The sequence below is a fragment of the Euprymna scolopes genome, chromosome 7 (assembly GCF_053919585.1).
Source record: "Euprymna scolopes isolate OS-2025 chromosome 7, ASM5391958v1, whole genome shotgun sequence".
Lineage (NCBI taxonomy): Eukaryota > Metazoa > Mollusca > Cephalopoda > Sepiida > Sepiolidae > Euprymna > Euprymna scolopes.
In genome coordinates this window covers 142,443,816-142,470,900 of record NC_136488.1, presented here as the reverse complement: position 1 = coordinate 142,470,900, position 27,085 = coordinate 142,443,816, and the positions used below count along the sequence as shown (strand labels likewise).

The 27,085-nt window shown below is 33.4% G+C and overlaps 1 protein-coding gene and 1 non-coding gene across 2 annotated transcripts in view; both read right to left on the bottom strand.

Moving 5' to 3' along the window:
- The window catches only part of LOC145280010 (aminopeptidase N-like), a 294,860-nt gene that overhangs the window by 53,951 nt on the left and 213,824 nt on the right, over positions 1-27,085 (bottom strand). Inside the window, exons 9-14 of the mRNA XM_080131640.1 lie at positions 18,403-18,468; positions 15,935-16,000; positions 14,085-14,251; positions 8,560-8,642; positions 3,697-3,821; positions 739-794 (exon numbers count right to left, since the gene is read on the bottom strand). Of these exons, the coding sequence (XP_079987766.1) occupies positions 739-794; positions 3,697-3,821; positions 8,560-8,642; positions 14,085-14,251; positions 15,935-16,000; positions 18,403-18,468 (563 nt within the window). The remainder of the gene's footprint in view (positions 1-738; positions 795-3,696; positions 3,822-8,559; positions 8,643-14,084; positions 14,252-15,934; positions 16,001-18,402; positions 18,469-27,085) is intronic.
- Positions 8,036-8,108, bottom strand: Trnar-acg (transfer RNA arginine (anticodon ACG)). Its single transcript has one exon. It is a non-coding gene; the product is annotated as a tRNA-Arg (tRNA).

Below are 27,085 nucleotides of genomic sequence, written 5' to 3'. Positions count from 1 at the left end.
GCCAAAAAAAGATTTCTTTAATAATTTTTTAAAATTCGATTTTGTTTAAAACAAATTTTTCCAATGCTGATAGTATTAATTAAAAATCAATATTTATTGATTTTAAACTACCAGTAAAACTAAAATCTATAGATCACCCCCTCCCCACACACGTGTTTTTACGTTTGAATAAATATATACACATTTACTTTATAGTTAAACGTATTATTTGGATTATTCAGGCTACTGTTCTCATCTTGAGTGTCATTTACACAACGTTTCGGTCGATGTAACCTCCGACCTTCTTCAGGTGTATCTTGTCAAACTCGGGAATGTTTCACTCAAACTCGAGAATTTGGATGGAATTTCGAACGGAACCCTTTATTTACTTCTCGGCGGTAGCATGCCCTTACTCCTTTAGCCATGACTGGATAGAGGTCCTAAGTAATTGGCAATTGTATTTTTCGGTCGCCCACACTGAGAATTGAACCTTCAACCTTCAGGAAATATCACTTTTACAATTGATTTTCTAAGTACTCTAACCACTGCACAACGGGTCCTTTTTAGTTAAATATTTAGAAATTTATAAAGAATCGAAATCGGAATCGGTAATTGTATTGGAATCGAGAATTTAGTACGGAATTGGTAACTTTATCGGAATCGGGAAAAATATTGGAATCGTATCATCATTAGGCGTTGCATCTATTTCCATTAAGATGCCACTGATTTAAAAGAACAAAAAAGTATGGAAGCACAAACCTTGCTAAATTCAAAGCATCGTCAATAAGTCCTGCTCGGTTGGCTGGCAGTAAAACCTGAAGAAAATAAAGCGAAATTAATTCGGATAAATTGTTAAACACTGCATCTTTTTGATTAATTGATTTGATTACTGAAAAAAAAAAAGTGATTTTCTCAAATTCTTATTTTACTACTAGCAGAGAGACCCGACGTTGTCCGGGATTGAATGATGATCAACGAATGTTTCACACTCCTATATTTTTATTGTCATCGAAATCGGTGAAATTGCCCATTTTTCCAATCAAATCGATTGTCTGTTCTAGTTGGGGACCCATCGGAGTGCACTGGGAGGAAGCTTCATATGCCTCCCAGCAGTGACTAAGTCCCCAATACCTTGCAGTCTACATTGCACTGTAGAGAACCTACTGATTATTTTATAAAATTATTTTTTATATTTAATGGCTGGGATTAAAATTTAAAATGGAAAAGTAAAGTATCATGGATCAGTTATGCTCTAAACAGAAACATTCATTTCGAAGGCGCCCCTGTCATATTAAAGAATCTACTGTTGAATTTATATGTCGGGTCTTCGGCTTGTGCGGTAATAAAACTTCACCAATGCACTTATGATGTTAGGTTGTGCAAGGTGTTCATTTTGGTCAAAATCATAGCTTCCTCTTATCGGTTTATTTCAATTATCGATTCTCGATACTTATCGAGGTCATTCTAATACAAAACCTTTTTAAGAAAACTGCCAGGCACATAAGGTACCTTCGTGTGAAATTTCATAAAAATCGGCCCAGCCGTTTTCGAGTCAATAGGGAACAAACTCATATATACGCAGTTTCTTTTGTATATAAGTAGAGATCATTTATAAAAAAATATAAAAATAAAATCTCACTTGGATACCAAAAGTCAGGTAATAGGCTAAGTTTATTCTAGTGATTAAAACATACACATACGCACGTGTGCGCATACACGCATAAACGCATATGCGTGAGTAACAGTCAACTAGCGTTTACGCAACGTTCCCGATTTCCGCTTGTTTTGAATCCTGTTTACTGTTGTGCTTGCATTTTGACATTTACAGGTGTTAAATTTCGTTTAATTCTCGTGGCAATCGTTAGTGGACCGGAAGTAACGTCTTAACAAATAGAGTCAAAGGTGACTTTGTACCTGGGTTCGAATCTCCGGACCAATAGGAATTATCACTTCCTGCACTGATGATTACGAAAGCATGAAATACTAGTGTCTGCAGGTATATAATAATAATAATAATAATAATAATAATAATGATAATAATGATAATAATAATAATAATAATAACCCTCCTCAAAAAAAAAAAAAGAATGATGCCAAATAGCCGATAAGTGTCACGGAGGATGGAAAGACCGAGAAGAGAGCACTGACCAGACCTCGGCTGGACAAGTCTGAAGAGAACTGGGACCTTGGGGAGGCTTAATACCACTCAAATTTCAGTGGTGACCAATGGCCGCTGCTAGTGAGAAATCAATGGTAAGTGGTTGTTGCGATAATGCAATTCTGTGTAGTTAATTTGGCATATATATAAATACATACACACACACATATATATATACATATATATATATATAATTATTCATCTATACCTACAGACACTAGTCTTTTATGCTTACGCAATCATCAGTGTAGAGATGACAATTCTTGCCAGTCATGAAATTCGAACCCAGCCACGAAGTTACCTTATATCTTTATACCTGCAGACACTAGTGTTTCATGCTTTTGCCATCATCAGTGCAGGACCTGACGATGGCTACTGGCCAGGAGATTCGAATCTAGCTACAAAACCATCTTTAACTCCATTTGCTAGGCCATTACATCCAGACCACCATCAACCTCACGAGAATTAAAGGAAATTAAAAACTATGAATGCCAAATACAGACACAAAGTAAAGACAGTCAATAGTGTTCCAAATCACATCCTTGCATCATTCGTAGACATCTATGCTGATGACACTACAATCTATGGTAGAACATCTAAGACTGTAAACGATCAAGTTCTCTCTGGTTCTCTCTCCTCTGATCTTGAGCAAGTGGTACAATGGGGAAAGAGGTGGCTTGTTACTTTTAATGCATCTAAAACCAAGTTTTTATCTTTACATCATCAACGCTCTGATCCCCATCTGGCATCAATTGAAATGAATGGCTCTCGTCTTGAGGAGGCCTCGTGTTTTGACAAGCTTCTGGGCTTGACCTTTACTCCTGATCTTAAATGGAACACATACATTAAATCCGTTGCCAATGCCGCTGGAAAAATGATGGGATCCTTCTATCGATCCAGTAGATATCTCACTGCTGATGCAGTGAGATATCTATCTATATAAGAGCCAGGTACGTCCAAGGATGGAGTACTGTTGCCACATCTGGGCAGGAGCTTCTAGAAAGGACTTATTCTGCTTTGATAGAGTTCAAAATAGTCTTCGTAGCCTCGTAAGAGATACCCTTTTCTCTCCCCTGCAACGTCTATCTCACAGAAGAGATGTTGCGAGCTTTATCGTAATTTCATGGCAGGTGCTCGGCTGAGCTCCATTCTATGCCCCCCCCCCCGCCAAACTTTCACAAGGAACACCCGTCTAGCAGAAAACACTATCATTAGTTTCCCCCACTCTTTATCTGTGCCTAAACCTAAGCGTAGATTCCATGAGCAAAGCTTATTTCTTAAGAACTGCACGCCTATGGAATTGTCTTCTGTTTTTCTGCTTTCCAGCTGACTACAATATCTTCAAGTCTAACGTAAACAAGTTTTTGATGAGCCGTTCCATATAAGTTAACAAATTTACTGAATCTCCATTACTAACGGTTACTATATTGTCCAATTTCTACTGTACACTCTTTAACCCTTATCCGTGAGTGGCCTCTTGGCCTTGATAAGTGGTGATGTCTATGTGGAAAAAAAAAATCAACCCGAATTTAGCACGATAAAACATGAGGATATCTCACCGTATGATTCCGATGTAATTGTTCAGTTAGTTGTCCCCACATGTCCAGTTCGTAATTCACACGGTAATAACCAGTGTGGTCGACATTTCCAAGGATCCAGCCATCTCCCGTTCGTTTGATCTGGTCTGAAATAGAAATATTTATGCATTAATGGACACCAAATGCATCGTAGAATAACGGATACGTAACGCGTTTGTGGATAAATTGATACATGCAAAAGCAATGACTCTTAGAAACAGATAGAAGTGTTAATGATCAATCTAGTTTGCTTAAAGCATTGTGTATAGTGTATAAATAAAGATAATTTTAAGGAGACGATTACAATGCAGATAACAGTTAAATGCAAAGTAAAAAGTAAATTAAGGCATAAAAAGTAAAAGTGAAATTAGTTTTTTAGTTTTTTTAAAAACTTTTATTATCAATATAATTATTTATTTACTAGCTTAAATATATTTTCATTCATGCAGATTACATATTTATTAATACAAAACCAATTCTATATTGAATATTATGTATAAAAATATGTATATAGTACTGATTTTAAAAGTAAAAAAAAAAAAAAAATAATAACTTGGGTGCCATATGTTAGAACTAAAACCGAAACATTTACCGCTCTATCCGCATTCCATACCGTTTGAGCTATCGAATCGACAGATAGATGAGAAATATTTAGAATTAAGCCACTTCAAACTATGAATGAATTTACGCATGCACAAAAGTAATAGCTGAAATGAACATTTTGCATTTTGTTGACGTATTTCTGTACGGTAAAATTTTCAGGGGGGGGGTTGCTTGTAGAAAGTTCAAAAGTTCAATTTTCTGAAAGTTACAAGGATTTGACAAGAAAATTTGAACAACAGCAGAAAATGTCTTCTAAATATTCATACAAATATACGCCTTTTTAAAAAGAAATCCACACGACTTAATACTATTACAAATAACATACACATAAGAATTTCTAATATTATATAAAATGATCTTTGGATGTGTGTGTGTGTCTGTATGTATGTTAGTTCGTTCCCTATAGACTCGAAAACAACTGGACCGATTTTTATGAAATTTCACACGAAGGTACTTTATTTGCCAGGCAGCGTTTTTAGATAGGTTTTGTATCGGAATGTCTTCGACAAGTTCCGATAATCGATAATCGAAATAATCCGATGAAAGAAAGAACAGGTGAGTTTGACCAAAGATAACACCTTACACAGCCTAACATTACAAGTGCATTTGATAAGTTCTATTACCACGCAACTACTGGCATATAAAATCAACAGTAGGTTCTTTGATATAACAAGAGCGCGTTCGAAATGAATGCTTCTGTTTAAAGCATAGTTAGTTGCACCATGATGTTTGACTTTTTCGGTTCAAACTTTAATTCAAACTATTATCACTACGCAAGCAGTAAGGGCAAAGGTTTTTGATATAATAGGAACCCGTTCTGAATTATGTTTCTGTTTAGGGCACAAAAGAAACATGATAATTGACTTTTGTATTTCAAACTTTAATTCAAGCCGTTATCACTACATAAGCAGTAAGACCAATCATATAAAATCAACAGTAGGTTCTTTGATACGACAGGGGCGCTTTCGAAATGATTGTTTCTGTTTAGAGCATAAATGAAGCATGATACTTGACTTTTGCATTTCAAACTTTAGTTTAAGCCATTATATATAAAAATAATTTTATGAAATCATCAGTAGATTCTCTACAGTGCAATGTAGACTACAATGTATTGTGGACTAAGTCACTGCAAGGAGGCATGTGAAGCTTTCTCCCTATGGACCGCAATGGGTTCTCAACTAGAGCAGGCAATCAATCGATTTGATTGAAAACAGACGGTTTCATCGATTTCATTGACAATAAAAATATAGGGTGTGAAACATTTGTTGATCATCGTTCAATCCCGGTCAATGTCGGGTCTCCCTACTAGTCTACGATAAATAACCGTTCATTGCATTAGATAGCCTAACAGGATCGATACACCGTTAAGAAAGAATCAAACATTTGTTGTGTAAGTATTTGGGCTGTCAACGATAATTCAGAAATCTAGAAAATATAAAGTCAAAAACGATTCTTGTTTTCGTAAAAACAAACAAACAACAAAAAAAAAAAAACACACACACACAAAAAAAAAAAAAAAAAACAAGAGATGCATACCCCAAGAAAAACAGAAGTCAATTTTGTATTATTTGGATTATCTGGACCACTCCTTTCATCTTGCAAGTTTCTTTCACAACGTTTCGGTCGATGTAACACCCGACCGCTTACTGGATTAAATAAAAAGTTTCCGTTTCGAATTCCGTACAGATTTCCACGTTCAACAAAAGACACCCAAAGAATGTTGGAAGTTATATCGGCCGAAAAGTTGTGAAAATAACACTCAAGATAAAAACAGTAGTCCGAATAATCTAAATAACACAAGAATTACACATTTAACCCACTTATATCCCGTAAAAACAGAAAGCCAACCCATCTGTATATCTTGTGAAAAACACCATTCACAATAAAACATATATTAATTGAATGCACCGATTTTATGACAACAAAGAATAATTTCAACAAAGAAAAAAATATGAAAGATTTATTGGATAAAAACAATTCCCACTTCATATTTTCATAACTCCAAAAAATTGGTCTTTATCAAAAAATTTAAAAAGAACTCATTCATACAACAGCTAGAGCAGGGGACAAAGGTTCCCTGAATTTATAGACACTCGGCATAAAATAACCCAAAAGGGTTGACGCAATTATCAAACCTGATCTTTTTTTTTTTTTTAGAAAGGAATCACCAATTATTATGGTCCGGATGCCATTCAAAGATAAAGGGTGGGTGTAAGATGGTCACCGAGACACCAGCGTAATGATCGTTAGTTGTGGGAATTGGGTAGAATAAGATTATTTAAGAGGAAGACTCAACTAGAATTTGTTTATATTTGAGTTGAAGACGAATATGTTATAATTAGCTGGAAAGCAGGCTAGCGGAACAGAGTTCCGCATACGGGCTGTTCTATCGTTATTTTCATGACAAGTGCTTGTCTGACTTTTAGTCTATAGTCCCTCCTGTCAAAATTCCACAAAAAGCATTCGTCTAACTACAACCATTATCAAAAATTTCCCCCCACTTTCTATCTGTACCTAAATCTTAACGAAAATCCCATGAACAATACTTACTTTGTTCATTTTCGTTTTGAAGAGATAAAGAACTCAAAACATAAAGTATTTTTCGAATTAATCACAGACTTAAAAATTATGTTTTATTAAAATTGTAGCCATCAATAAATGTAAAATTATCTGATATTTTGTGAACGTTCTTTTCAAATCAATATGGACAACTTTATAACCGTTGGATTCAGTTGTTAATATATTTTTTGTTTTTGATTTCGTTGAGTTTCAAATAAAATGAAAAGAAATAATATTCAATTGCCTAAGATTAGTAAAACATGAAAATCGATTTAAAACAACTTCTAAACTCATGAGCAAAGGTAGGAATCTGATGAAAAAAAAATGAAAAAATCAACTCTGGAGAATTCGATTCTTACAGAAATTCAGCATTAAATACTCGAAAAGGGTTGATTGGTCGTAAATGAAAACAACCAAACGAAATTAGAGTTCTGAATCTTTTAGATGAAAGTATGATTGTTGTATTATTTGTACTAATCGGGACAATATTCTCACCTTAAGTGTTATTTACGCAACGCTTCGGTCGATGCAACTTCCGACCTTCTTCAGGAGTATATGTCAAAACATGAAGAAGATCGGAGGTTAAATCTTTATGCAGATAACACTCAAGATGAGAGCAATTAATCTAAATAATGAAAAAAAAAAAAACAACAAAAAAAGAAACAAATTATTCCAAAATGTGTTTTACGAAGTATGGAGTAAGAGCCTCAGCTGATTTCACTACGAAGAAAGAAAGAAAAGGACAGATTTCGGTCGACACCGGTTTTACCTTAATCTTCGTACGCTCCAGCGGATTTTCACGACCAAGAGTGCGTTTTACTAATTTCTTTTTTAATATATTTATACAACTTTAATTCAGTTTTTGATTGATATTTTTATTTAAAAAAATGATAATAATAACGAGTTATATTAAAATACTAGCGGCTGCACCGCGTCGGCCCACACAACGCCGAGTAGAATATAAAATCGACTTAAACATCAAGTACACTCAACATCAAGTACACTCAACATCATCTTACCATCAACGTTTACTTCGTGAACTCGGAATATGGGAAATTCCCATATGCAGAAAACAAAATCACTGAAAAAAGCAAAAATACCCTGACTAAGGGTAAGGATAATGAGTAAACGTTGGATAAAATGATGGTTAAAATTATTGCGAACTTGCCAGGATTCGAACCTGGAATCTTCTGATCCGTAGTCAGACGCGTTATCCATTGCGCCACAAGTCCTGTCCGTATGCCGAAAGATGTTAGCGCGGCTGTATATAGACAGTGCTAAATTCCGTTGGCATGAGCAGGTAACTTTTTCGACTTGCACGAAACGGCTCCAAAACCCTTATTTCGTGCTTTTTGTTTGACTCGGCATTGTTCGTTACGAACCATATATATATATAAGGACAATCTAGGGACTCACACCTTTCAGGGAAAAAAAGAATTTTTAAATTCGGTGCATTCGTCCGAAAGTTTTATTGGCGCGCACGCGCACACACACACACACACACACACACACACACACACACACACAAATAAATAAACATTTAGAATTGTATTAATAGTATAGATTATACCCTACTTCGTCTGTTATATTATATCTTTATATGAGATTTTGTTTTCCTCTGCAGACAGACGTACACGACTTCACATGATTATGGTTGTTTTCTTTGAAATGATAAATGCTCACCTGTGTCAGTGTTTAACCAATGTAAATTCGTATTCAATGGATTCGACTGGAAACAGTACACGAAAGGAATTTGCCATTTGTACCTGAAAATAAAATTTAATTCTTTTTTTACTTAGATTCGCATAATAATCTACGTTTATAGATAAGGTTGATTCGTATCAATTTGTTTTCATATCAGAAATTATGCATATGAGCTCTGTCTGAAAAGCACGGTGTGTGGTGCGTGAGATGTGGGCGAAAGAGAGACACGGGGACTATCATCTGACATTATATATTAGTAGCATCAAATCGGTGCAAAAATCTTTTCTGGCGGTTTTGAAAGGAGCATTTTAAACAATTGTAATTGTATGCATATTGTTATTATATATTTATTATTATTGTAATTGTATGCATATTGTTATTATATATTTATTATTATTGTAATTGTATGCATATTGTTATTATATATTTATTATTATTGTAATTGTATGCATATTGTTATTACTTAAAGGAATTCATAACCTTTTCTCTCAGATTATTTATATTTTTCCGTAATATTCTCATATGATGTTCATCCGAAAATGACCTTTTTTTTTTAGTCAACAGAAATGGAGTCTTCTTTTTTCATGATGGTGTCTGTCCTCATGATGTTCGTCTCTCTCTCTCTCTCTCGCCTTCCTTCTCTCTCTTGCCGCCTTCTTTTTCTCGCCTTCTTCCTCTCTCTCTCCCTCGCCTTCCTTCTCTCTCTCCTCTCGCCTCTATCTGTCACTCTCTCGTCTTCACTCTCTCTCGTCTTGCCTTTCTCTCTCGCTTTCCCTCTCTCTCTCTCGCCTTCTTTCTCTCTCTCTCCATCTATCTCTCTATCTATCTCTCTCGCCTTCTTCCTCTCCTACTCTTTCCCAGATATTTTTCTAGTCGGAATTCCTGCTAGAAAGATATTGGGTACTGATGAGAGGGACCACGTGAAAGTTTCCAACTTCGTAAGTTAAAATAATTTTGTGGAATGTACTGGATTTGAACTTGGAACACCCAGGTACTCAGTCAGTTCCGTTAATCACTTAACCTCCATCACTTCCCTCTGATACAAAAGTCATACAAAGAGAAACCAATACGGCCTACAAAATATTTGAAGGTTACTTAAACTTGGATTTATGCATGCAAACTTTCTCCTTTGACATGGAATGAATAATTCTGTTATCCGATGTTGTTGTTGATGATGATGATGACGATGATGACGATGATGATGATGATGATGATCCATCGCTTGCAAAGATGACCGTGATCATGCAATTGTTCTGTGGATTCGGAGATCGCTTGTTAGACCAATTCGAGCTCTGAAGTATTTCCGGCATGTTGGACACATATGGGATAATTATGTAGCAGAGATGTTGATTGCTCTGTCTTTTCTAATGTCACGTTTCTTCACGCGTTCTTCATTGCGTACAGATTCAGCAATTGTGGCCCCTTTGTGAATTGCGACACATCAGAAATATGTCTTGGGTTAATTTTTACCATAAGTTAGAATACAAACCGAGCTGTTTGAAGGGAACCTGCAAATTGTTCTTGAACTGTTTACCGCTCTCCTATTGCGGACACTGTTCCTTTGGACAGTTTACCGTAAAGGAGCTGTTTTGGGAGCCTTGGGATCAGGCATGCGGCTCAGATGACCTGTCAAACTCACCTGGAATGCTGTAACATAATGTGTACTGACGGAAGGTTTAACCGGAAGCTTGTTGAACTACGAAATCAAGTTATTGAGGACAAAAAGTCACCAATCTGATAGGCCCTGAACTGGCATCTAAGCTTCAGCCTCTGTCCCATTGACGAAACGTTGCATCCCTCTGCCTGTTTTACAAGTATGTTAATGGTGAATGCTCTGGCGAACTGCAGACACTTGTGCCCCCACGACGTAGACACCCTCGACAAACCTGACAGGCAGCTAAATCCCACCCCCATACAGTAGAGATCCCTAGATATAAAAGATCTTTCTACTCCAGTAGTTTCTTCCTCAGAACCGCTAGACTCTGGAATTCCATTCCAGGTCCCTGCTTCCCCAACTGTACTGACATGCAGAAGTTCAAGTGTAACGTGAACCGACTTCTTGCTGCCCAAATCCCAACATAGTACCCCAGTAGTTGTTGCCCCTGATAGTAGCCCCCTACACCAAAGTGGCAATGTGCCTTGTTTGAGGTGAAAATGTAAAAAAAAAACAAAAACAAAAAAAACAAAGGTCGTTATTGCTATGAATTAAAGTTATAAAACAAACAAAAAGTTTTTCATTTTCTATATAAAATTTTAAACCAGCAAAATGTTTTACACTGACTTGATATATAACTTCATTTTTATATTTCTTCAACAACTACATGCTTCTTAAGCAAATCCTTTCGTTCACATCCTCTTTTCACCACGACAATGTACCTGCTCACACCTAAGCAATCGGTAGTTCTGGACCGAGAAGAACCTCACCGTACTGGAAAAATACCCCAATTACCTGGTCCATCAGGTTTTCTATATTTTTTCTCCAATTTTAAGGGGTCCATAAAGGGGGCAAGGTTTGAAGACGTGGATACTATAAAGAGAGGAACTTAACGGCAGAGCTGAAAGGCATAACACAGGAATGATTTATGTGACAGACTAGGGTGAGAAAGGACATTAACCACTACATAGTTTGTATTATTTTGATTTTTTCAGATTACTGTTCTCATCTTGACAAAACGTTCCGATCGATGTTACCTCCGGCCTTCCACAGGTGTAAATTAATGTAACCAAGTAATTCGCAATTGTATTTGGAGTCACTCGCACTGAGGATTGAACCTTGAACCCCCAGGAATGTAACTTTTACAACTTAATTTTATCAATTACTCCATGCATTGCGGCACGGGTCTTTGGGGAATTACTTAGGATTTCTACATGATCATGACTGGCAGAATGAAAGCATGCTACTCCCCGTGAAATTTCATGCAAATTCCCGAGTTCGACATAAAGATTCCCGAGTTCAACAAAAAAAGTTGGAGTTCAACAAAATGCACCTGAAGACGGTCGGAGTTATCATCGGCCGAAATACTGTGCAAATAACATTCAAGATGAAAACAGTAGCCAGAAGAATCTAAACAATACGAATAGTCAATCCACATCTAAAAAAAAATTCATAAACGTAATACCGCATAGTGTTTTTTGCAATTAAATTAATTTTTTTTTTTTTTACATCAGTTCCATTAATTTTCAGACATACCTAGGCTACTATAAAGATTTTCATTGGTTTGTTATTGAACAAATATACATAACAATTCAAGATATCTGTAGTTTATAAATACACTTTACCAAAAACTACTGAGTAATACACACACACACACACACACACACACACACACACACACACACACACACATACATACACACACACATATATATATATATAAAATAACAGGTCAAGAATATTCAAAGATAAAAAAACAATGAATTTAACGATATATAAGAGTGCTAAATAATAAGTAGAACAATACATTTTTTATTTATATTTATATAAACATTTAATATCGCTACATGATCATGATAATGTCTCGATAAATTAGTTATAAATAACTATAGACCTCGTCAGGCGATGTTGCTTTTAAGAAAAATCAAGTCCTCAATGAAATGGAGAAAAACGAATTTCATAATACGTTGCAAAAATTAAAAAAAATCACATGGTCTCCTAAGGTAAGATAAAAATACAATAAATGATAAAATATGAAATATGAAAATAAAAAGATGAAAGACAAAAATGAAGTAATATATATATATATATATATATATATATATATATATATATATATATATATAACTACTTCATTTACTCACATAAATTTAATATACGAAAGTATAGATTTATGCGTAAACTTTAAGTATTTACTTCAAAAGTGCTCAATACGTAGGTAGAGCTAGTTAGTAATTTATAAAATATATATGGCGACTAAGCTACACTGAATATTCTGCGTTTCATCCACTATAGGATTCGTCAGGCTTATGCGCATAAGCCTGACGAATCCTATAGTGGATGAAACGCAGAATATTCAGTGTAGCTTAATCGCCATATATATTTTATAAATTACTATATATATATATATATATATATATATATATATATATATATATAAACAAAACCAAATTCAAAAGACCGAAGACAAAAAAAAAAAAAAAAAAAAAAAAAAACAGAGACAAGAAAATAAGGAAGCAGACGCAAAAAGAAGGCAGAAAAGTTGATGGTGTATGTGGCCGCGATAAAAGATTGGTGCGAAACTACAGCTGGCGTGGAACAAAAAATTAGGTTAACTCAAAACCGATCAAGGCTACTACAAGATTTGACATGCATATTAGTTATAAGAGGATCGAAGGTGTTTATTTTTTCCCGCCAAGTAAGCATATATATTTGATTTTTCTAAATTGTGGAGGAAGTTCAGAATGAAATTAATTTAAAATGTACATCCAAGGGTAAGAAATGCCATCATTAAATAATAATTTTAATTTAAAAACCTACATAGTGTTGATAATTAATGATATATAGTAATAAAGAAAATAAAAAAATATAAAAAAATTGAATATCAAAAATGATAAGATACATATAAGATTTTAAACGATGTTTTCACCGCCGTCCATTTTGAAACCCCCATCCCTAATTTACACCCTTTTTTTCTAATTTATGTCTTTAAACACTATTTATTTTTTAAATTATGGTTTATTTATTAATTTTATTTATTGCGGACTATTATCCTCATCTTTTCTTAGTTGTTTCACGACGTTTCGGCCAACTATTCCTCTGGCGTTCGTCAGGTGGTAACCAAGATGAATAGGAACTCTGAATCTCCTGACTGCATCCACTGCAATTACTGCCTTCCATAGTTGTTGTCGTCTCACTACGTTTTGGCCAAGTAAGCCTCTGGCCGACTTTGGGTAGGATTCAAACCGCTATCTTCAGACAATTCTCACCTGGAACCGTCGCGGTAACCACCTGACGAAGGCCAGAGGAATAGTTGGCCGAACGTCGTGAAACAACTAAAAAAAGATGAGGATAATAGTCCGCCAATAAATAAAATTAGAAAAAAAAGTATTTTAGAAGTGTATTTTTGTTTCCTTTTGTTGTCATATTTTTTTTCTTTTTTTCATCAAGTGGTTTCATGCCTCGTCTGGTGCAATTTTCATTAAAAAAAAAGATGTTCCTTGCCCCCCCCTACGAGGGCAATGTTAGACACAAAAAAAAGTTAACAAGCAAAAATACCCCCCCCCAAAAAACAACAACAACAAAACAAAAACAAATAATAATAAAAAGTCTATCAGGATATTTGAAGGTAAAAAAAAACAACAAAAAACAACAACAACAACAACATAAAATAACCCCCCCCCCAAAAAAAACAAACAAACAAATAATAATAAAAAAAGTCTATTAGGATATTTGAAGGCATAAAAAAACAAAAACAAAAAATAAACAAACAAAAAACAAAAACAAATAATAATAAAAAAAAGTCTATCAGGATATTTGAAGGCATAAAAAACAAGCGTAAATGACGTACTGGAATGGTGATTCGGAGACATTGTAGGTGCTACCTGGAATTAGTAAGAATCGAGATTGACTAATTTGGAAGTGATCGCCCTGAGTCGTAATATTGACCACTGGGTAGCCCATTTGAAGAGACCAGGTGTCCATGATATCCTTGATTTTTAGCGGTCCGTTAACCGTCTGTTAAAAAAGAAGTCAAGACACATTTTATTGCTAAAAATAATAAGTTACAAAATTAGCATACAGCGTTTTGGCCGATACTTATTAAGGTACTTCACAAAAAATCCAGGTCTTACGATTTATGTACGACAAATTAAGGAATGACAAATAGTTCCTGCTAATTCTCTATTCGTGTGATATTTAGGCACGTCATTCGAGCAACCTGGGATCGTTATGCCAAGAACAAAAAAGAAACAGATATAAATTTAGACGGAGTGCCATGCTGATAATTTATCTAAGAATCTTTGTAAAAAATAATTTTGTTTTTCAGACTTCTGGTGAATATTTAAAAAAATTACGACTGAAACACTTTTCATTATCATTTATTTTTAGTAAACACGATTTTAATACAGTAACTATCAAAATATTTACTATAAAAAAAAACACGAACCATAAAACCACTTATTATTAAAAACACTAACTATCAAAACATTTACTATAAAAACACGAACCATAAAACCATTTATTAAAAACACTAACTTGAAAAACATATACTATTAAAAAACACGAACAATAAAACCATTTATTATTAAAATACTAACTTTAAAAACATTTACGATTTTAAAACGTAACTAGAAAACATGTACTACTAAAAACACTAACTATAAAACATTTTGTATTAAAGCATTAACTATAAAACATTAACGATTTTAAAACACTTACTATAAAAACATGTAATATTAAAACACTAACTATAAAACATTTAGTATTAAAAACATTAACTATGAAAACATTTACTATAAAAAATTCTGAATATAAAAGGATTTACGATTTAAAAATACTAACTACAAAAGACATTTACTATTAAAAACACACTAACTATAAAAATATTAACGCCTTTAAAATACTAACTATAAAACATTTACTATTAACAAAACCTAACTATAAAAATATTTACGATTTTAAAACACTTACTATAAAGCATTTGCTATTAAAAATACTAGCTATAAAAATATCGACTATTTTAAAACAATAATTATAAAATATTTACTAAACTCTAACTATAAAAAACATTCACTAAACTTTAATTATAAAAAAACATTTACTTAACTCTAACTATAAAAAATTAACATTTTTAGAACACTATGAAAAATTTACTATTAAAACACTAATTATAAACATTTACGTTTTTAAAACAATAACTACAAAAATGTTTACTATTAAAAAGACTACGTAAATACTACAAGTTGTTCTCAAAGATGATGGCCTGTGTGACTACTCCTAGTGAGTAAATAATATTATATTAATGTTTTCGTGTCGTGAACGGGTAATTAGCCAATGATATGCCAAATTCGCCTTACTTAGCACATAAGGCATAATTAGTTAGTATATAAGTCATAATTACTTATTTAGAACATAAATCATAATTACTTAGAACGTAAGTCATAATTACTTATTTAGAACAAGGCATACTTGATTTCTTAGAATATGTCATAAATACTTAGAATATAAGTCATAATTACTTAAAATATAATCAAAATTACTTACTTAGAATATAAGTCATAATTACTTGCTTAGAACATACGTCATAAATACTTTCTTATGACAGAAGTCATAATTACTTAATGATAACATGTCATAATTACTCACTTAGAGCATAAGTCATAAAATTACTTTCTTAGAATATGAGATATAATTACTTACTTCAGTGTAAACCTGCCACAGTTCATCCATTTGGGCGTTGTCAAATTTGTACTTTTTGATGTAATTCTAAAACAGACAATAACTATAATTATAACGATGAACAACGAAAATAAAATAATAAAATAAAGATAAAAAATAAATTTAAAAATAAAAAATATACATATTTACATACCTACCTGCACACATTCATTTTTATTTATACAAATATTTTTGGCTACATATTTGCAAACATGTTCCAACTCTCGCTGGAAAGTCAGCTGAGCTTCACTATGTCATGTTCATTTTCATCTTCATCCTCATACTTAGAACACCTAGAGCTGAAACAGTTCTGCAAATAAAAACAAAACCTTCTTTTGGCAGAGCACTATCATAATTGATAATGCAAAGCTCTTTGTAAACTCAAATGGAGCACTTTTCAGTAGTTGTGAATGTTTACATTTCACTTGCTAATGACGCTTCACTTAATAGCTGTGATACAGCCAGCGAAACAGCAGACTTTCTGTGGATGACCACACACACACACACACACACACACACACACACACACACACACACACACACACACACACACACACACACACACACACAGTCTTGGATGTTTGGAACATTAAAAACAAAATAAAAATAATTTAAAAAAATTGTTTTACTTATTTTGCCAATAAGTCATTTACTGTTCTGCATTCGCTCGAACTTTCGCAATAGTCCTAAGCTAAGGGGTCATCAGTTGTTTATGATGAAATACTATTTCGAGGGTATATATATATATATATATATATATATATATATATATATATATATATATATATATATATATATATACTTACGAATAAAATTATCCTTAATATTCTTCAGAAGAAACTTATCACTATATATATATATATATATATATATATATATATATATATATATATATATATATATATATATATATGTATGTTTTAAGAAAAATAGAAAAACCGAATGAAATTATTAAAAAATCAACGTTTCGTCCTTATTTCAGAGGACATCTTCAGGATAATTGAAATAAAAATGTAAGAAAAGAAAGATACGCACACATGTGTGTCCTTCCCGAGATGGGTAGGATTCAAAAACTGTCTTTTTCGCACGATCTATGACTTTTTCTTTTCTTACATTTTTATTTCAATTATCCTGAAGATGTCCTCTGAAATAAGGACGAAACGTTGATTTTTTAATAATTTCATTCGGTTTTTCTATTTTTCTTAAAACATAACGTCAACCACCGCTGGTATTTTTTCATTCCTTATACATATATATATATATATATATATATATATATATATATATATATATATATATATATATATATATATATATATATACACGCACGCACATATATATATATATATATATGCATATATAACTACTTCATTTACTCACATAAAATTAATATACGAAAGTATAGATTTATGCGTAAACTTTAAGTATTTACTTCAAAAGTGCTCAATACGTAGTTAGAGCTAGTTAGTAATTTATAAAATATATATGGCGACTAAGCTACACTGAATATTCGACATTTTATCCACTCTAGGATTCCTCAGGCTAATGCGCCTATATATATATATATATATATATATATATATATATATATATATATATATATTAGGTTGGTACAAAACTAATGTCGTTTTTTGGAGGTTCAACTTCAAGTAAAATAACGACATTATTTTTGCACCAACCTAATATGTGTGCGTAACAGACATAAAACTTACTTCCGACTGACTCACACTGCTTTGAAAGGAAGATAATTTGAAAAGACGGTAATATCATCTTCAAAATATCAGAAAAGAAAAACTTTACATTAAAGAACTTTTTTTGATGGAAAATGAAACAGTACGTAAGAAAGAAACAAAAATTCTTACATACTGTCTTTTAGTCGCCTCCTTTCTCACCCATTTCTTCAGTTCTTCCGGTGCTCATACTTACATTGTACCTAAGCTACTAAAACTTAAAATTTATATTATTATATGAAAAATATAAAAAAAAGAAACCCCAAAATTGTTTATATATTCATCGATGTTTCGAACTTTATTTTAATCTTTCTCAAGATGACTCAAAATGTTTTTCTGATATTTCGAAGATATTTCCTCTTTTTCAAAGTTTTTATTGGCTTTGAATAAAAACTAAACGTTGATGAACATATAAAATCTTATCGATTTTCTTTTTTCATTACGTTGGATTATTAATTTTGGCGCTTTGAGATGATGTTATTTTAATGCTAACCGCTAGAGTTCCTATCGAGGACTTTTCGACAGGGCTGCTTTTTTATGAGTCAGAGTGCGTTGGCTCTTTAATTCTCACCTTTCGGTTTTGTGCCACACCTTTCTGTGGTAAAAAGGTCAGGTTTAGGGTTAGGGTTAGGGTTAAAAGTGAGAAGAATAAAACATAGGTATTATATTCATGAGGCTTGTATGATATTTATAAACACGGAATAATAGAAAGTTACTCACTTGTAAAGATTTTCGAAATTCTTCCCAACCGAGGAAACCTTTAAGCATACGTAGGATGGCCAACCCCTTTGAAAATAAGCAGAAAGCAAGCATTAGCATTGCAAGAGAAACAAACATTTTTTTTAGTTAAATATTTATTTTATTGGAAAAAAGAAAAATGCAGCACAGATTTTTTATTCAGTATTTCACCAAGACAAAACAATTTATTAGATAAAATAGGACAGAGGAGAGGGAAAGATATAGATAGATAGATAGATAGATAGATAGATAGAACGAGAGAGATAGATAGATAGATAGATAGATAGAGAGAGAGAGAGAGAGAGAGAGAGAGAGAGAGAGAGAGAGAGAGAGAGAGAGAGCGCGACAAAGTGCGTTCAATAAGTTTCCATACTTTTTTTTTGTACCGGCATTTAAAATGGTCGTAGACGCTTGAAAAATCATCGATACATCTTAAGAGATGACTGACCAATTTTTACGATTTCAAACTCAAATGAGCTGCCACAACAGGACTTGGAATACACCATACTAAAGTTTGATTGTCACAGCTGGTGAATTAAAAAAATGTAATCTAGATGTGATGACACTTTAGAAGAACGATATGCAATAAAATTCTGTTTTAACTGGGAAAAATGCCACAGAAACACATGGAATACTTCAGACTGCTTTTGGAGCCTCTTGCATGAATCGAGCATCAGTTTTTGAGTGGCATAAGAGATTCAATGAAGGCAGGGTGTCTGTGAGGGATGATGAGAGGTGTGGGAGGGGTAGTGAAATCAGAATACCAGATTGATTGGCCAACTGAAGAATTTCATGGATAATTTCATGTATATAGAGAAGAATACGTGCACAGTTTGATGCCAGTGTGGGAACTGTACAGGAACTGAAGATGCGGAAGATTTGCGCAAAATTTGCTCAAAAAGTTCTCACGCTGTCATAGGCACCAAGGCAGTTCCTCACCCTCCCTTTAATCTAGACCTTGCTCCCTGTGACTTTTAATCATTCCCTAATCTCAAGGAAAACTTTGGAGGCTGTCGTTATGAAATAATTGAGAAGATTAAAGAGGCCTTGATGAGGGTCATTGGCACGCTCACACAATAGGACTTTCATGGGGGCCTTCTAGAAGTTGTTGCAACGATACAACAAGTGTATTGTAACCGGAGGAGATTACTTCGAAGGACTAGAGTTTCATGTGTGCACTATAAAAAAAATGCCCATACGAAAAAAGTCTGGAAACTTATTGAAGGAACCTCGTATATAGAGGAAAATAGATATATAAAGAAATATAAATAGAATAAGAATAGATACATAGATACACACAATACTTATCTATCATTACATGAAAGGAACTTTGTGTTTGAATTCGTTCTCTATGGACTCAGAAATGGTTGGGCCGATTTTTGTGAAATTTCACACGAAGGAAATTAATGTGTCCTGGAATGTTCACACGTAGGTTTATTATTATTATTATTATTATTATTATTATTATTATTATTTGTTTTTCATCGGAATGCGTCCGATAAGTTTTTTTTTTTTTTTACATGGAGTTCACCACTTATCAAAGCCCAATGGCCACTCGGGGATAAGGGTTATTGTGTGTACAGTAATCAAAGGGATAGTGTAGCAATAGTATTAGAGAATTGGTAAAGTGTCATTACTTAGGGAGGCGGTTAATCAGGAATTTGTTTGTGTTGGACTTGAAGACATCCAGGTTGAAGTCGGGAGGGAAACAGGCAAGCGGAACAGCGTTCCACAGGCGCGCAGTTCTAAGAAAGTGTCGAAAATCGATAATCGAAAAAATCCGATCAAGGAAGGAAGTCTGATTTTGACAAAAGTTTACACTTTTATACAACCTAAAACCGCAAATGCATTTGAGAAGTTTTATCATCAAACGAGTAAAAAGGTCAGGCTTATAAAATCTTCTGTACATTCTTTTATAAGACAGGGGCACATTCGAAATGAATGTTTTATTTTAGAACACAATTGAACCATAATACTTGACTTTTGTACGTTTAACTTTAATTCAAGTGATTATGTAAAAAATAATTTCATAAAATCAACAGTTGGTTCTTTGATAAGACAGGGGCGCGTTCGAAATGGATGTTTCAGTTTAGACCATAATTGAACCATGACACTTGACTTTTGCATTTTAAACTTAAGTGATGCCATTATTTACAGAGAATTTTAAAACATCAACAGTAGATTCTCTACAGTGCAATGTAGACTACAATGTATTGTGAACTAAGTCACTGCGGTGATGACGCATGTGAAGCCACCTCCCGGTACGCCGCGATGGGCCCCCAACTAGAGCAGACACTCAATCGATTTGAATGAAAAATTGTCGACTTCATCGATTTTCAATGACAATAAAAATATGGGAGTGCGAAACATTATATAAAAATAATTTTATAAAATCAACAGTTGGTTCTCTACAGTGCAATGTAGATTACAATGTACTGTGGACTAAGTCGCCGCGGGGAGGCATGTGAAACTTCCTTTTGGTGTACTGCGGGGGGGGGGTCCTTAACAATCGATTTGATAAATTGTGCGATTTCACCGATTTCGATGAGAATAAAAGTATAACAGGGTGAAATATTTATTGATCCTCATTCAATCCCGACAATGCCGGGTATCCCTGCTTGTTAGTTATTAACATATTTATTACTTATTTATTGTAATTGTTATTATTTAATATTGTTTAACAGTAATGTCTAACGGGGTAACTATTTTGTAATTATTATAGTTTTATAACATTCTTTTTTTTTTTAATGATATGTATTATTTATTAAATTGTTTCTCAAGGACGTAATAGTAGTTAATTATATTATGATTTATTTGGGTGTGTCGCTATCTATTTATTATATATACTAGCAGGCCGCCCGGCGTTACCCGGTCATAAATACGCATAAATATTATATTTTAATTAATGCAGAACTCTCATATAATATCGTAGGTATTTAAAACGTAACGTTAAATCCCTTAAAAAAAAAAAGGAAGTAAAAAAAAACAAACAAAAAAACGGAAAGAAATTGAGACATATGCATGTGAATATAATGTTTTTTTTTCTAAACAGTTCAATTCTTGTAAGTAAAAAATCACTTAGATCGAAACCAAAATCTAAAGATAGTGAGTCAAGTATGATAACCATTAGACCAGCTTACAACAATATTTAAAAAGTGTTTTCAAACGTACTTATTCTTAACATAAGGAGGCTGTGATGTTTAACGACCGCGTATGCGCCGTCGTGAAACAGTTGACAAGAATAAAAATCCAATGGCCCCAAGTACCAAAGTTTTCAATTTTGACCGCTTAACAGAACTTTTTCCGTATGAAAACAAATTAAAAAAATTTCCACATGTCTGAATACTCTATATACCAAATTTCAAGTCTGTAAATGGAAAAAATCGTTAAGTATATAGGTTGAGAAATGTCCTCACACACATTCTCAGACACACATACACACACATATATATGTATAACTAGAGAAAAGAAGGATAAGAGAAAATCTATATATTAATACGATAGTTGTTTTCTAGACGGTGATAGCTGATTTGGTGTCCCCGACGAAGCATCTCCCAACAGTTATTTGAACTGAAGGAATTTATCACATTAGACGAATAATCTATATATTAATACGATAGCGTGTGTGTTCTTTTGTGTGTCACGCTTACATCCAAGTGACTGACGTTTCATTGTTATGACCTTCAATTTCTTGTAATAAATAATTTTACCAAGAATTCTTTATTAGTTTTTGTTTCGGTTTCGATTATTGTTGATAGCACTCAAGTCATCTATTTTTTTTTTTATAAATAATTTTACTAAGAATTTTTCATAAGTTTTGGTTTCGGTTTCGATTATAGCTGAAGGAGATTAATATATATATATATATATATATATATATATATATATATATTCTTCATAAGCTTTGGTTTCAGTTTCAATTCAAGCTGATGCATCCAAGGTATATAGATATATTTTTTTATTTTTGAAATCACAACTTTATAAGAATCGAATTGACTCTATAATAATATATACAAGAATATTTAAGCGTATTTTATGACCGGGTGTCCCTGCTAGCTTAGATAAATACCTTCGAAGTTTTAACAAAAAAGCTATATTAATACCATTTATACTGAACATCCACAGAATGCCAACATCAGCATATGAAAGAGTCCGCTGTGGAATTTCCACAGGTCCCGCTAGTCATAATGTATTTTCCTAATTGTGTTTAGAATAACAGAATAACAGAATTGAATATAAATAGATGGCAGGAATACAGCTCTAATTTTCGAAACGTATCTGGTTCCATCGAACAAGTGACCATTAGGGCAGCGTGGAATTATCCATAAAAACTGACTGGAAATTTCCCTGTAATCCATACCATTTTGTAATTCTTCTTTATCAGCCAACAATGGGCGTAGGGAAGTCTTGGATCAAATCTACGATTGCCGTGAAAAGTTCATTATATTATTCCTGACATTTCCTCTTGAGAATTGGCGCGATGCAAAGATAATTTTCACATTTAAACAATCATTACGGAAGCCATACACTTCGAAAGACGATCCTGCTCCTAATGAAGTAGAATATTATGACAATGAAGTACGTGTTAGGCACGCATTCCCTTTGTGTTTAAATACCGAGGTATTCAGTAATAAAGAAGCGTACTCAATACAGCTCCTTATGAAAAAAAAACCCGAAAACAAAAAAGAAAACTAGCAAGAAAACGGGACGTTGCTCGGGATTTAATAAGAAACACTATGATTTGGTTTGGTTTAGCTTTTGTTTAACGGCATATCAACTCTTTCGGATTATTTAAAGCTGAATCCGGTCATTTTCGTAAACATTTTTACTCTTCAAATGCTTTATATTTTTATTCCGCCCGAACAGATCATGGTGTTTGGTTTAGTTTTGTTTTTGTATAACAGCATATAAACACTTTTCATGTTATTCGATATTGTACAAAAATATCAATACTATATATATATATATATATATATATATATATATATATATATATATATATATATATATATATATATATAAGAACAAGTAGTTAATAAAACATGTTAAAAACACCTTGAAAAAGAGTTAAAAACATATTTAATTTTAAAAAGGAAACACTAAATAAGTGGATAGTCCTTAATCCGTAGTGTTTCGAAGAAATATTTCCTTCTCATCAAAGGGTAGGATTTAGCAAAGTGCAGGATCGGATTTTGCTTACTTGTAGTTTCATTAAATACTTTTGTAAGTCATAGATCTTAATTGATAACAAAAAGTGAAGCAGAGGGAATAGGGTGAATAAAAATGTGATTTCACGTGAATGGATAGTCTGGTGAAAGGTAAAATATCCAATGACGGTAAAATTCAAAGATGCAGAATCCAAAAAAGTTAGTTAAATTTCCATTTGCACAAGTAAAATCCAATGGGATCGCGTAATTGGAAGATGATCCAAAGTAATCCAAAAGGCAGACATCCGTGGAATAATTCACAAATAGGAACGAGGAAAAGGAAATTAATTCCAATAATATTATTAAAAGAAAGATAATATATATATATATATATATATATATATATATATATATATATATATATATATATATATATATATATACACTATAATATTTCTATAAATGAATATTAACGATTATTCTTATAGTTACAGGCATTGGTGTTTCATGCTTACGCAAGCATTAGTGTAAGAATTGACTATTACTGGCAATCGGGAGATTCGAAGACAAGTGTATTATATATATATATATATATATATATATATTATATATATGTGTGTGTGTGTATGTATGTGTGTGTGTGTGTGTGTGTTGTGTTCGGAGAAATCGTGATGGCAGGATGATTGGATAACATAGAACAAGTAGGCAAGCTCATTGTATTTTCAACTTTATTTATTTGTGAAAGAAATATGAAATTAATTACAGATGTTATTGAATGTCCGGCGATTTTCACCATGTTGTCTTTTCTCTCTGCAGAACTCTCTAATCTTTTTCAAAGATCTATAAGAGGCGATAACCCTTATTTTCTTTTTTTAGAGTTATCCCCTCTTTTTTTCCCTATAACACATCCTCTTTGAAATATGATGCCTGCCTGTTTGATGTGGGCCTTTTTGTGGAGTCGAAGTTGGTTTGCCCCTTCGTTGCGTCCTTCGGGTTGGATCTTTTTTTTCTCAGACTTGTTTTGTTTACTGCATGTTGCTTGGACATTTTGTAATAATTCAAATGTGTTCAGTAAAACATTTAATTGAAAGATTGTATGATTTGATTGTCACTTTGGAAGATATGATTGACGAAGTTGATTTGCATATCTGACCCAAATAGATGATTGTACATCTACATCATAAATTACATTACCATTTTCTTTATCATTGTGGTGGTATTTTACCAATGCAGGTTGTCCTGGTGAGAATTTACGTGACCTTGATCCATGATGGTGATTGAATTGGTTCACCATCGTTCCGTTTCTCTTGGGAAGATTATTAGCTACTTAGAAATATTTCTATAATCTCTCGAGTAGTTCCTTCCCCTTTTAACTTCAAGAATGTTCTCTTAAATGTGTCGAAAAAGCGTTCAGCTTGGCCATTTGATTGTGGGTGAAAGCATTGAGATTTGAAATGCTGAATACTGCTTTGTTTACAGCAGTCAGAAAATTATGCTGAGATAAATGCAGTACCATGATCAGAAACTAAGATTTCAGGAACACCCAATCTGCTGAAAATGTTCGTGTAGTTTCTTTACAGTTTCATTTGATGTAGTAATGGTTCACCTGGAAGACTTCTGGCCACTTACTATAAGCATCAACCAATATTAAGTACTGTTGTCCATTAATTGATTCTGTGTAATCGTGACCAAGGCATTTCCGGGATAGGGCATGTAGGTCAATGTTGTTTTCTGGGGAGACTTTGCAATCAGTTGATATTTGGCACAACTTTTTACAAGTTCTTCTAACTGCCTGTTTATGTTGGTTAATACACATAGCCAGGTGCCAAAGCGTCCATCCAATTAACTCCCTGATGTCCATAGTGAGCTTGAGAACTCTGTTCTGGAGTTTGAATGGGACAACACTTTCTCCAAAAAGAAATGTTCCGTTGATCTCGGATAACGATCTTCTCTGAAAAAATAGTTGAAGTTGCTGGACAGTGCATGTTTTTGGCCAGCTTGTAAGATGAAAATGTCAAACTTTCTGTAATAATGGATCTGCAGTTGTAGCCTCCTGGGCCATCTCTGAAGTGGCAGGTAGCAATCTCACTATGGAAACAAGTGCAGAGACAACTTCAGCCTCCACAGATATAGCAGCGCCTTCCACTACTTTTTGATGAGAAAAGATGAGTCTGGTTAACTTATCTTCCTGACCAGTTTTGCTGCCTGGTTGGTAATTTATAGAAAAATCGTAATCTAAAAGAATAGTTACCATCTTTGTAAGTGGGTTGCTGTATAACTGAAATTTCTTTCCTGGAACCACAAATACTTATTAAGGGCTTGTGGTCTGTGATCAGAGTAAAATGCCGGCCATATAGTATATTGTGAAATTTCTTTACCGCGTAGATAATTGCTAGAGTTTCTTTCTCAATTTGGCTATTCTTTCGTTCAGAAGCATCAACAACTTTGATGCGTGTACAATGGCTTTTTGTTTCCACCAGGAAAAATATGTGATGTTACTGTTCCAATTTCATAGTCTGAAGCATCTGTCACAATGTTTAATGATGGATTGTAGTGTGTCAACAATGAATAAGAACTAAGAAGTATTTTGATTTGATTTTGAGGTTATTCAGAGGCCTCCGTAACTTGTGCTGTTCGGGTAAAAAAGACCCGTAATGACTTATAAGGCCCAGGTAGAATCGTAGTGTTGCAACATCCTTTGCCATGTGCTTTATTGCCTGAATCTGTCCGGATCTGGTTTTCGACTATTTTTGCCAAATATGAATCCAACGCATTTCACAGAAGTTTGGAAGAATTTGCATTTATCTCGTCTTAAATGAAATCCATATTGTTGAATTCAATCCAGTACGGAAGTAAAACGATACAGGAGTTCCTCTTGTAACGATAATACCATCAATGTAGGTTGAAACTCCTGACAATCTTGTGAGCATCATATCCACAGTTTTTTGGAATATTGCTGGAGCTGACTTGACCCCAAATGGAAGGTGCTTAAATTGAAATAATCCCTTGTGGGTGTTAATAGTGAGAAGATTTTTGGAATCTTCATCAATTTCCATTTGTAGATATTCATCTGCGAGGTTCAGTTTGCAAAGTAAATTTCACCCTCGTCCATATATAGGCATACTTGACCACTAGTTTTCTTCACAATGACATTAGGTGCTCCCTAAAATGAGTAATTTGTAGGTTGGATTACTCCTTCTTGTTGTTGTTCTTTTTCTACTGCAACTAAACCAGCGTTTTAGTCTGAAGACAGGCTTTGCGTCTGCCTTCAGTTTTAAAGTCGCTTTAACTTTGGAACAACACGCAAGACCCCTTGAAAAACATTGCTGAACTTTGCTTTAAGTATGTTCTTAAAATGTGTTTCAGCATCTGCTACAGCATTATTATTGGAAGAATTGAAAATCGCGTTTAGAGAAACATTGAAGAGAAATGTTTGATAATTGTGCTATCGTTTCCTCAAATATGAAATCTCCTGTTTTTTCAGAAGGATGAAATTTTAATATCTTTCATGTTATACT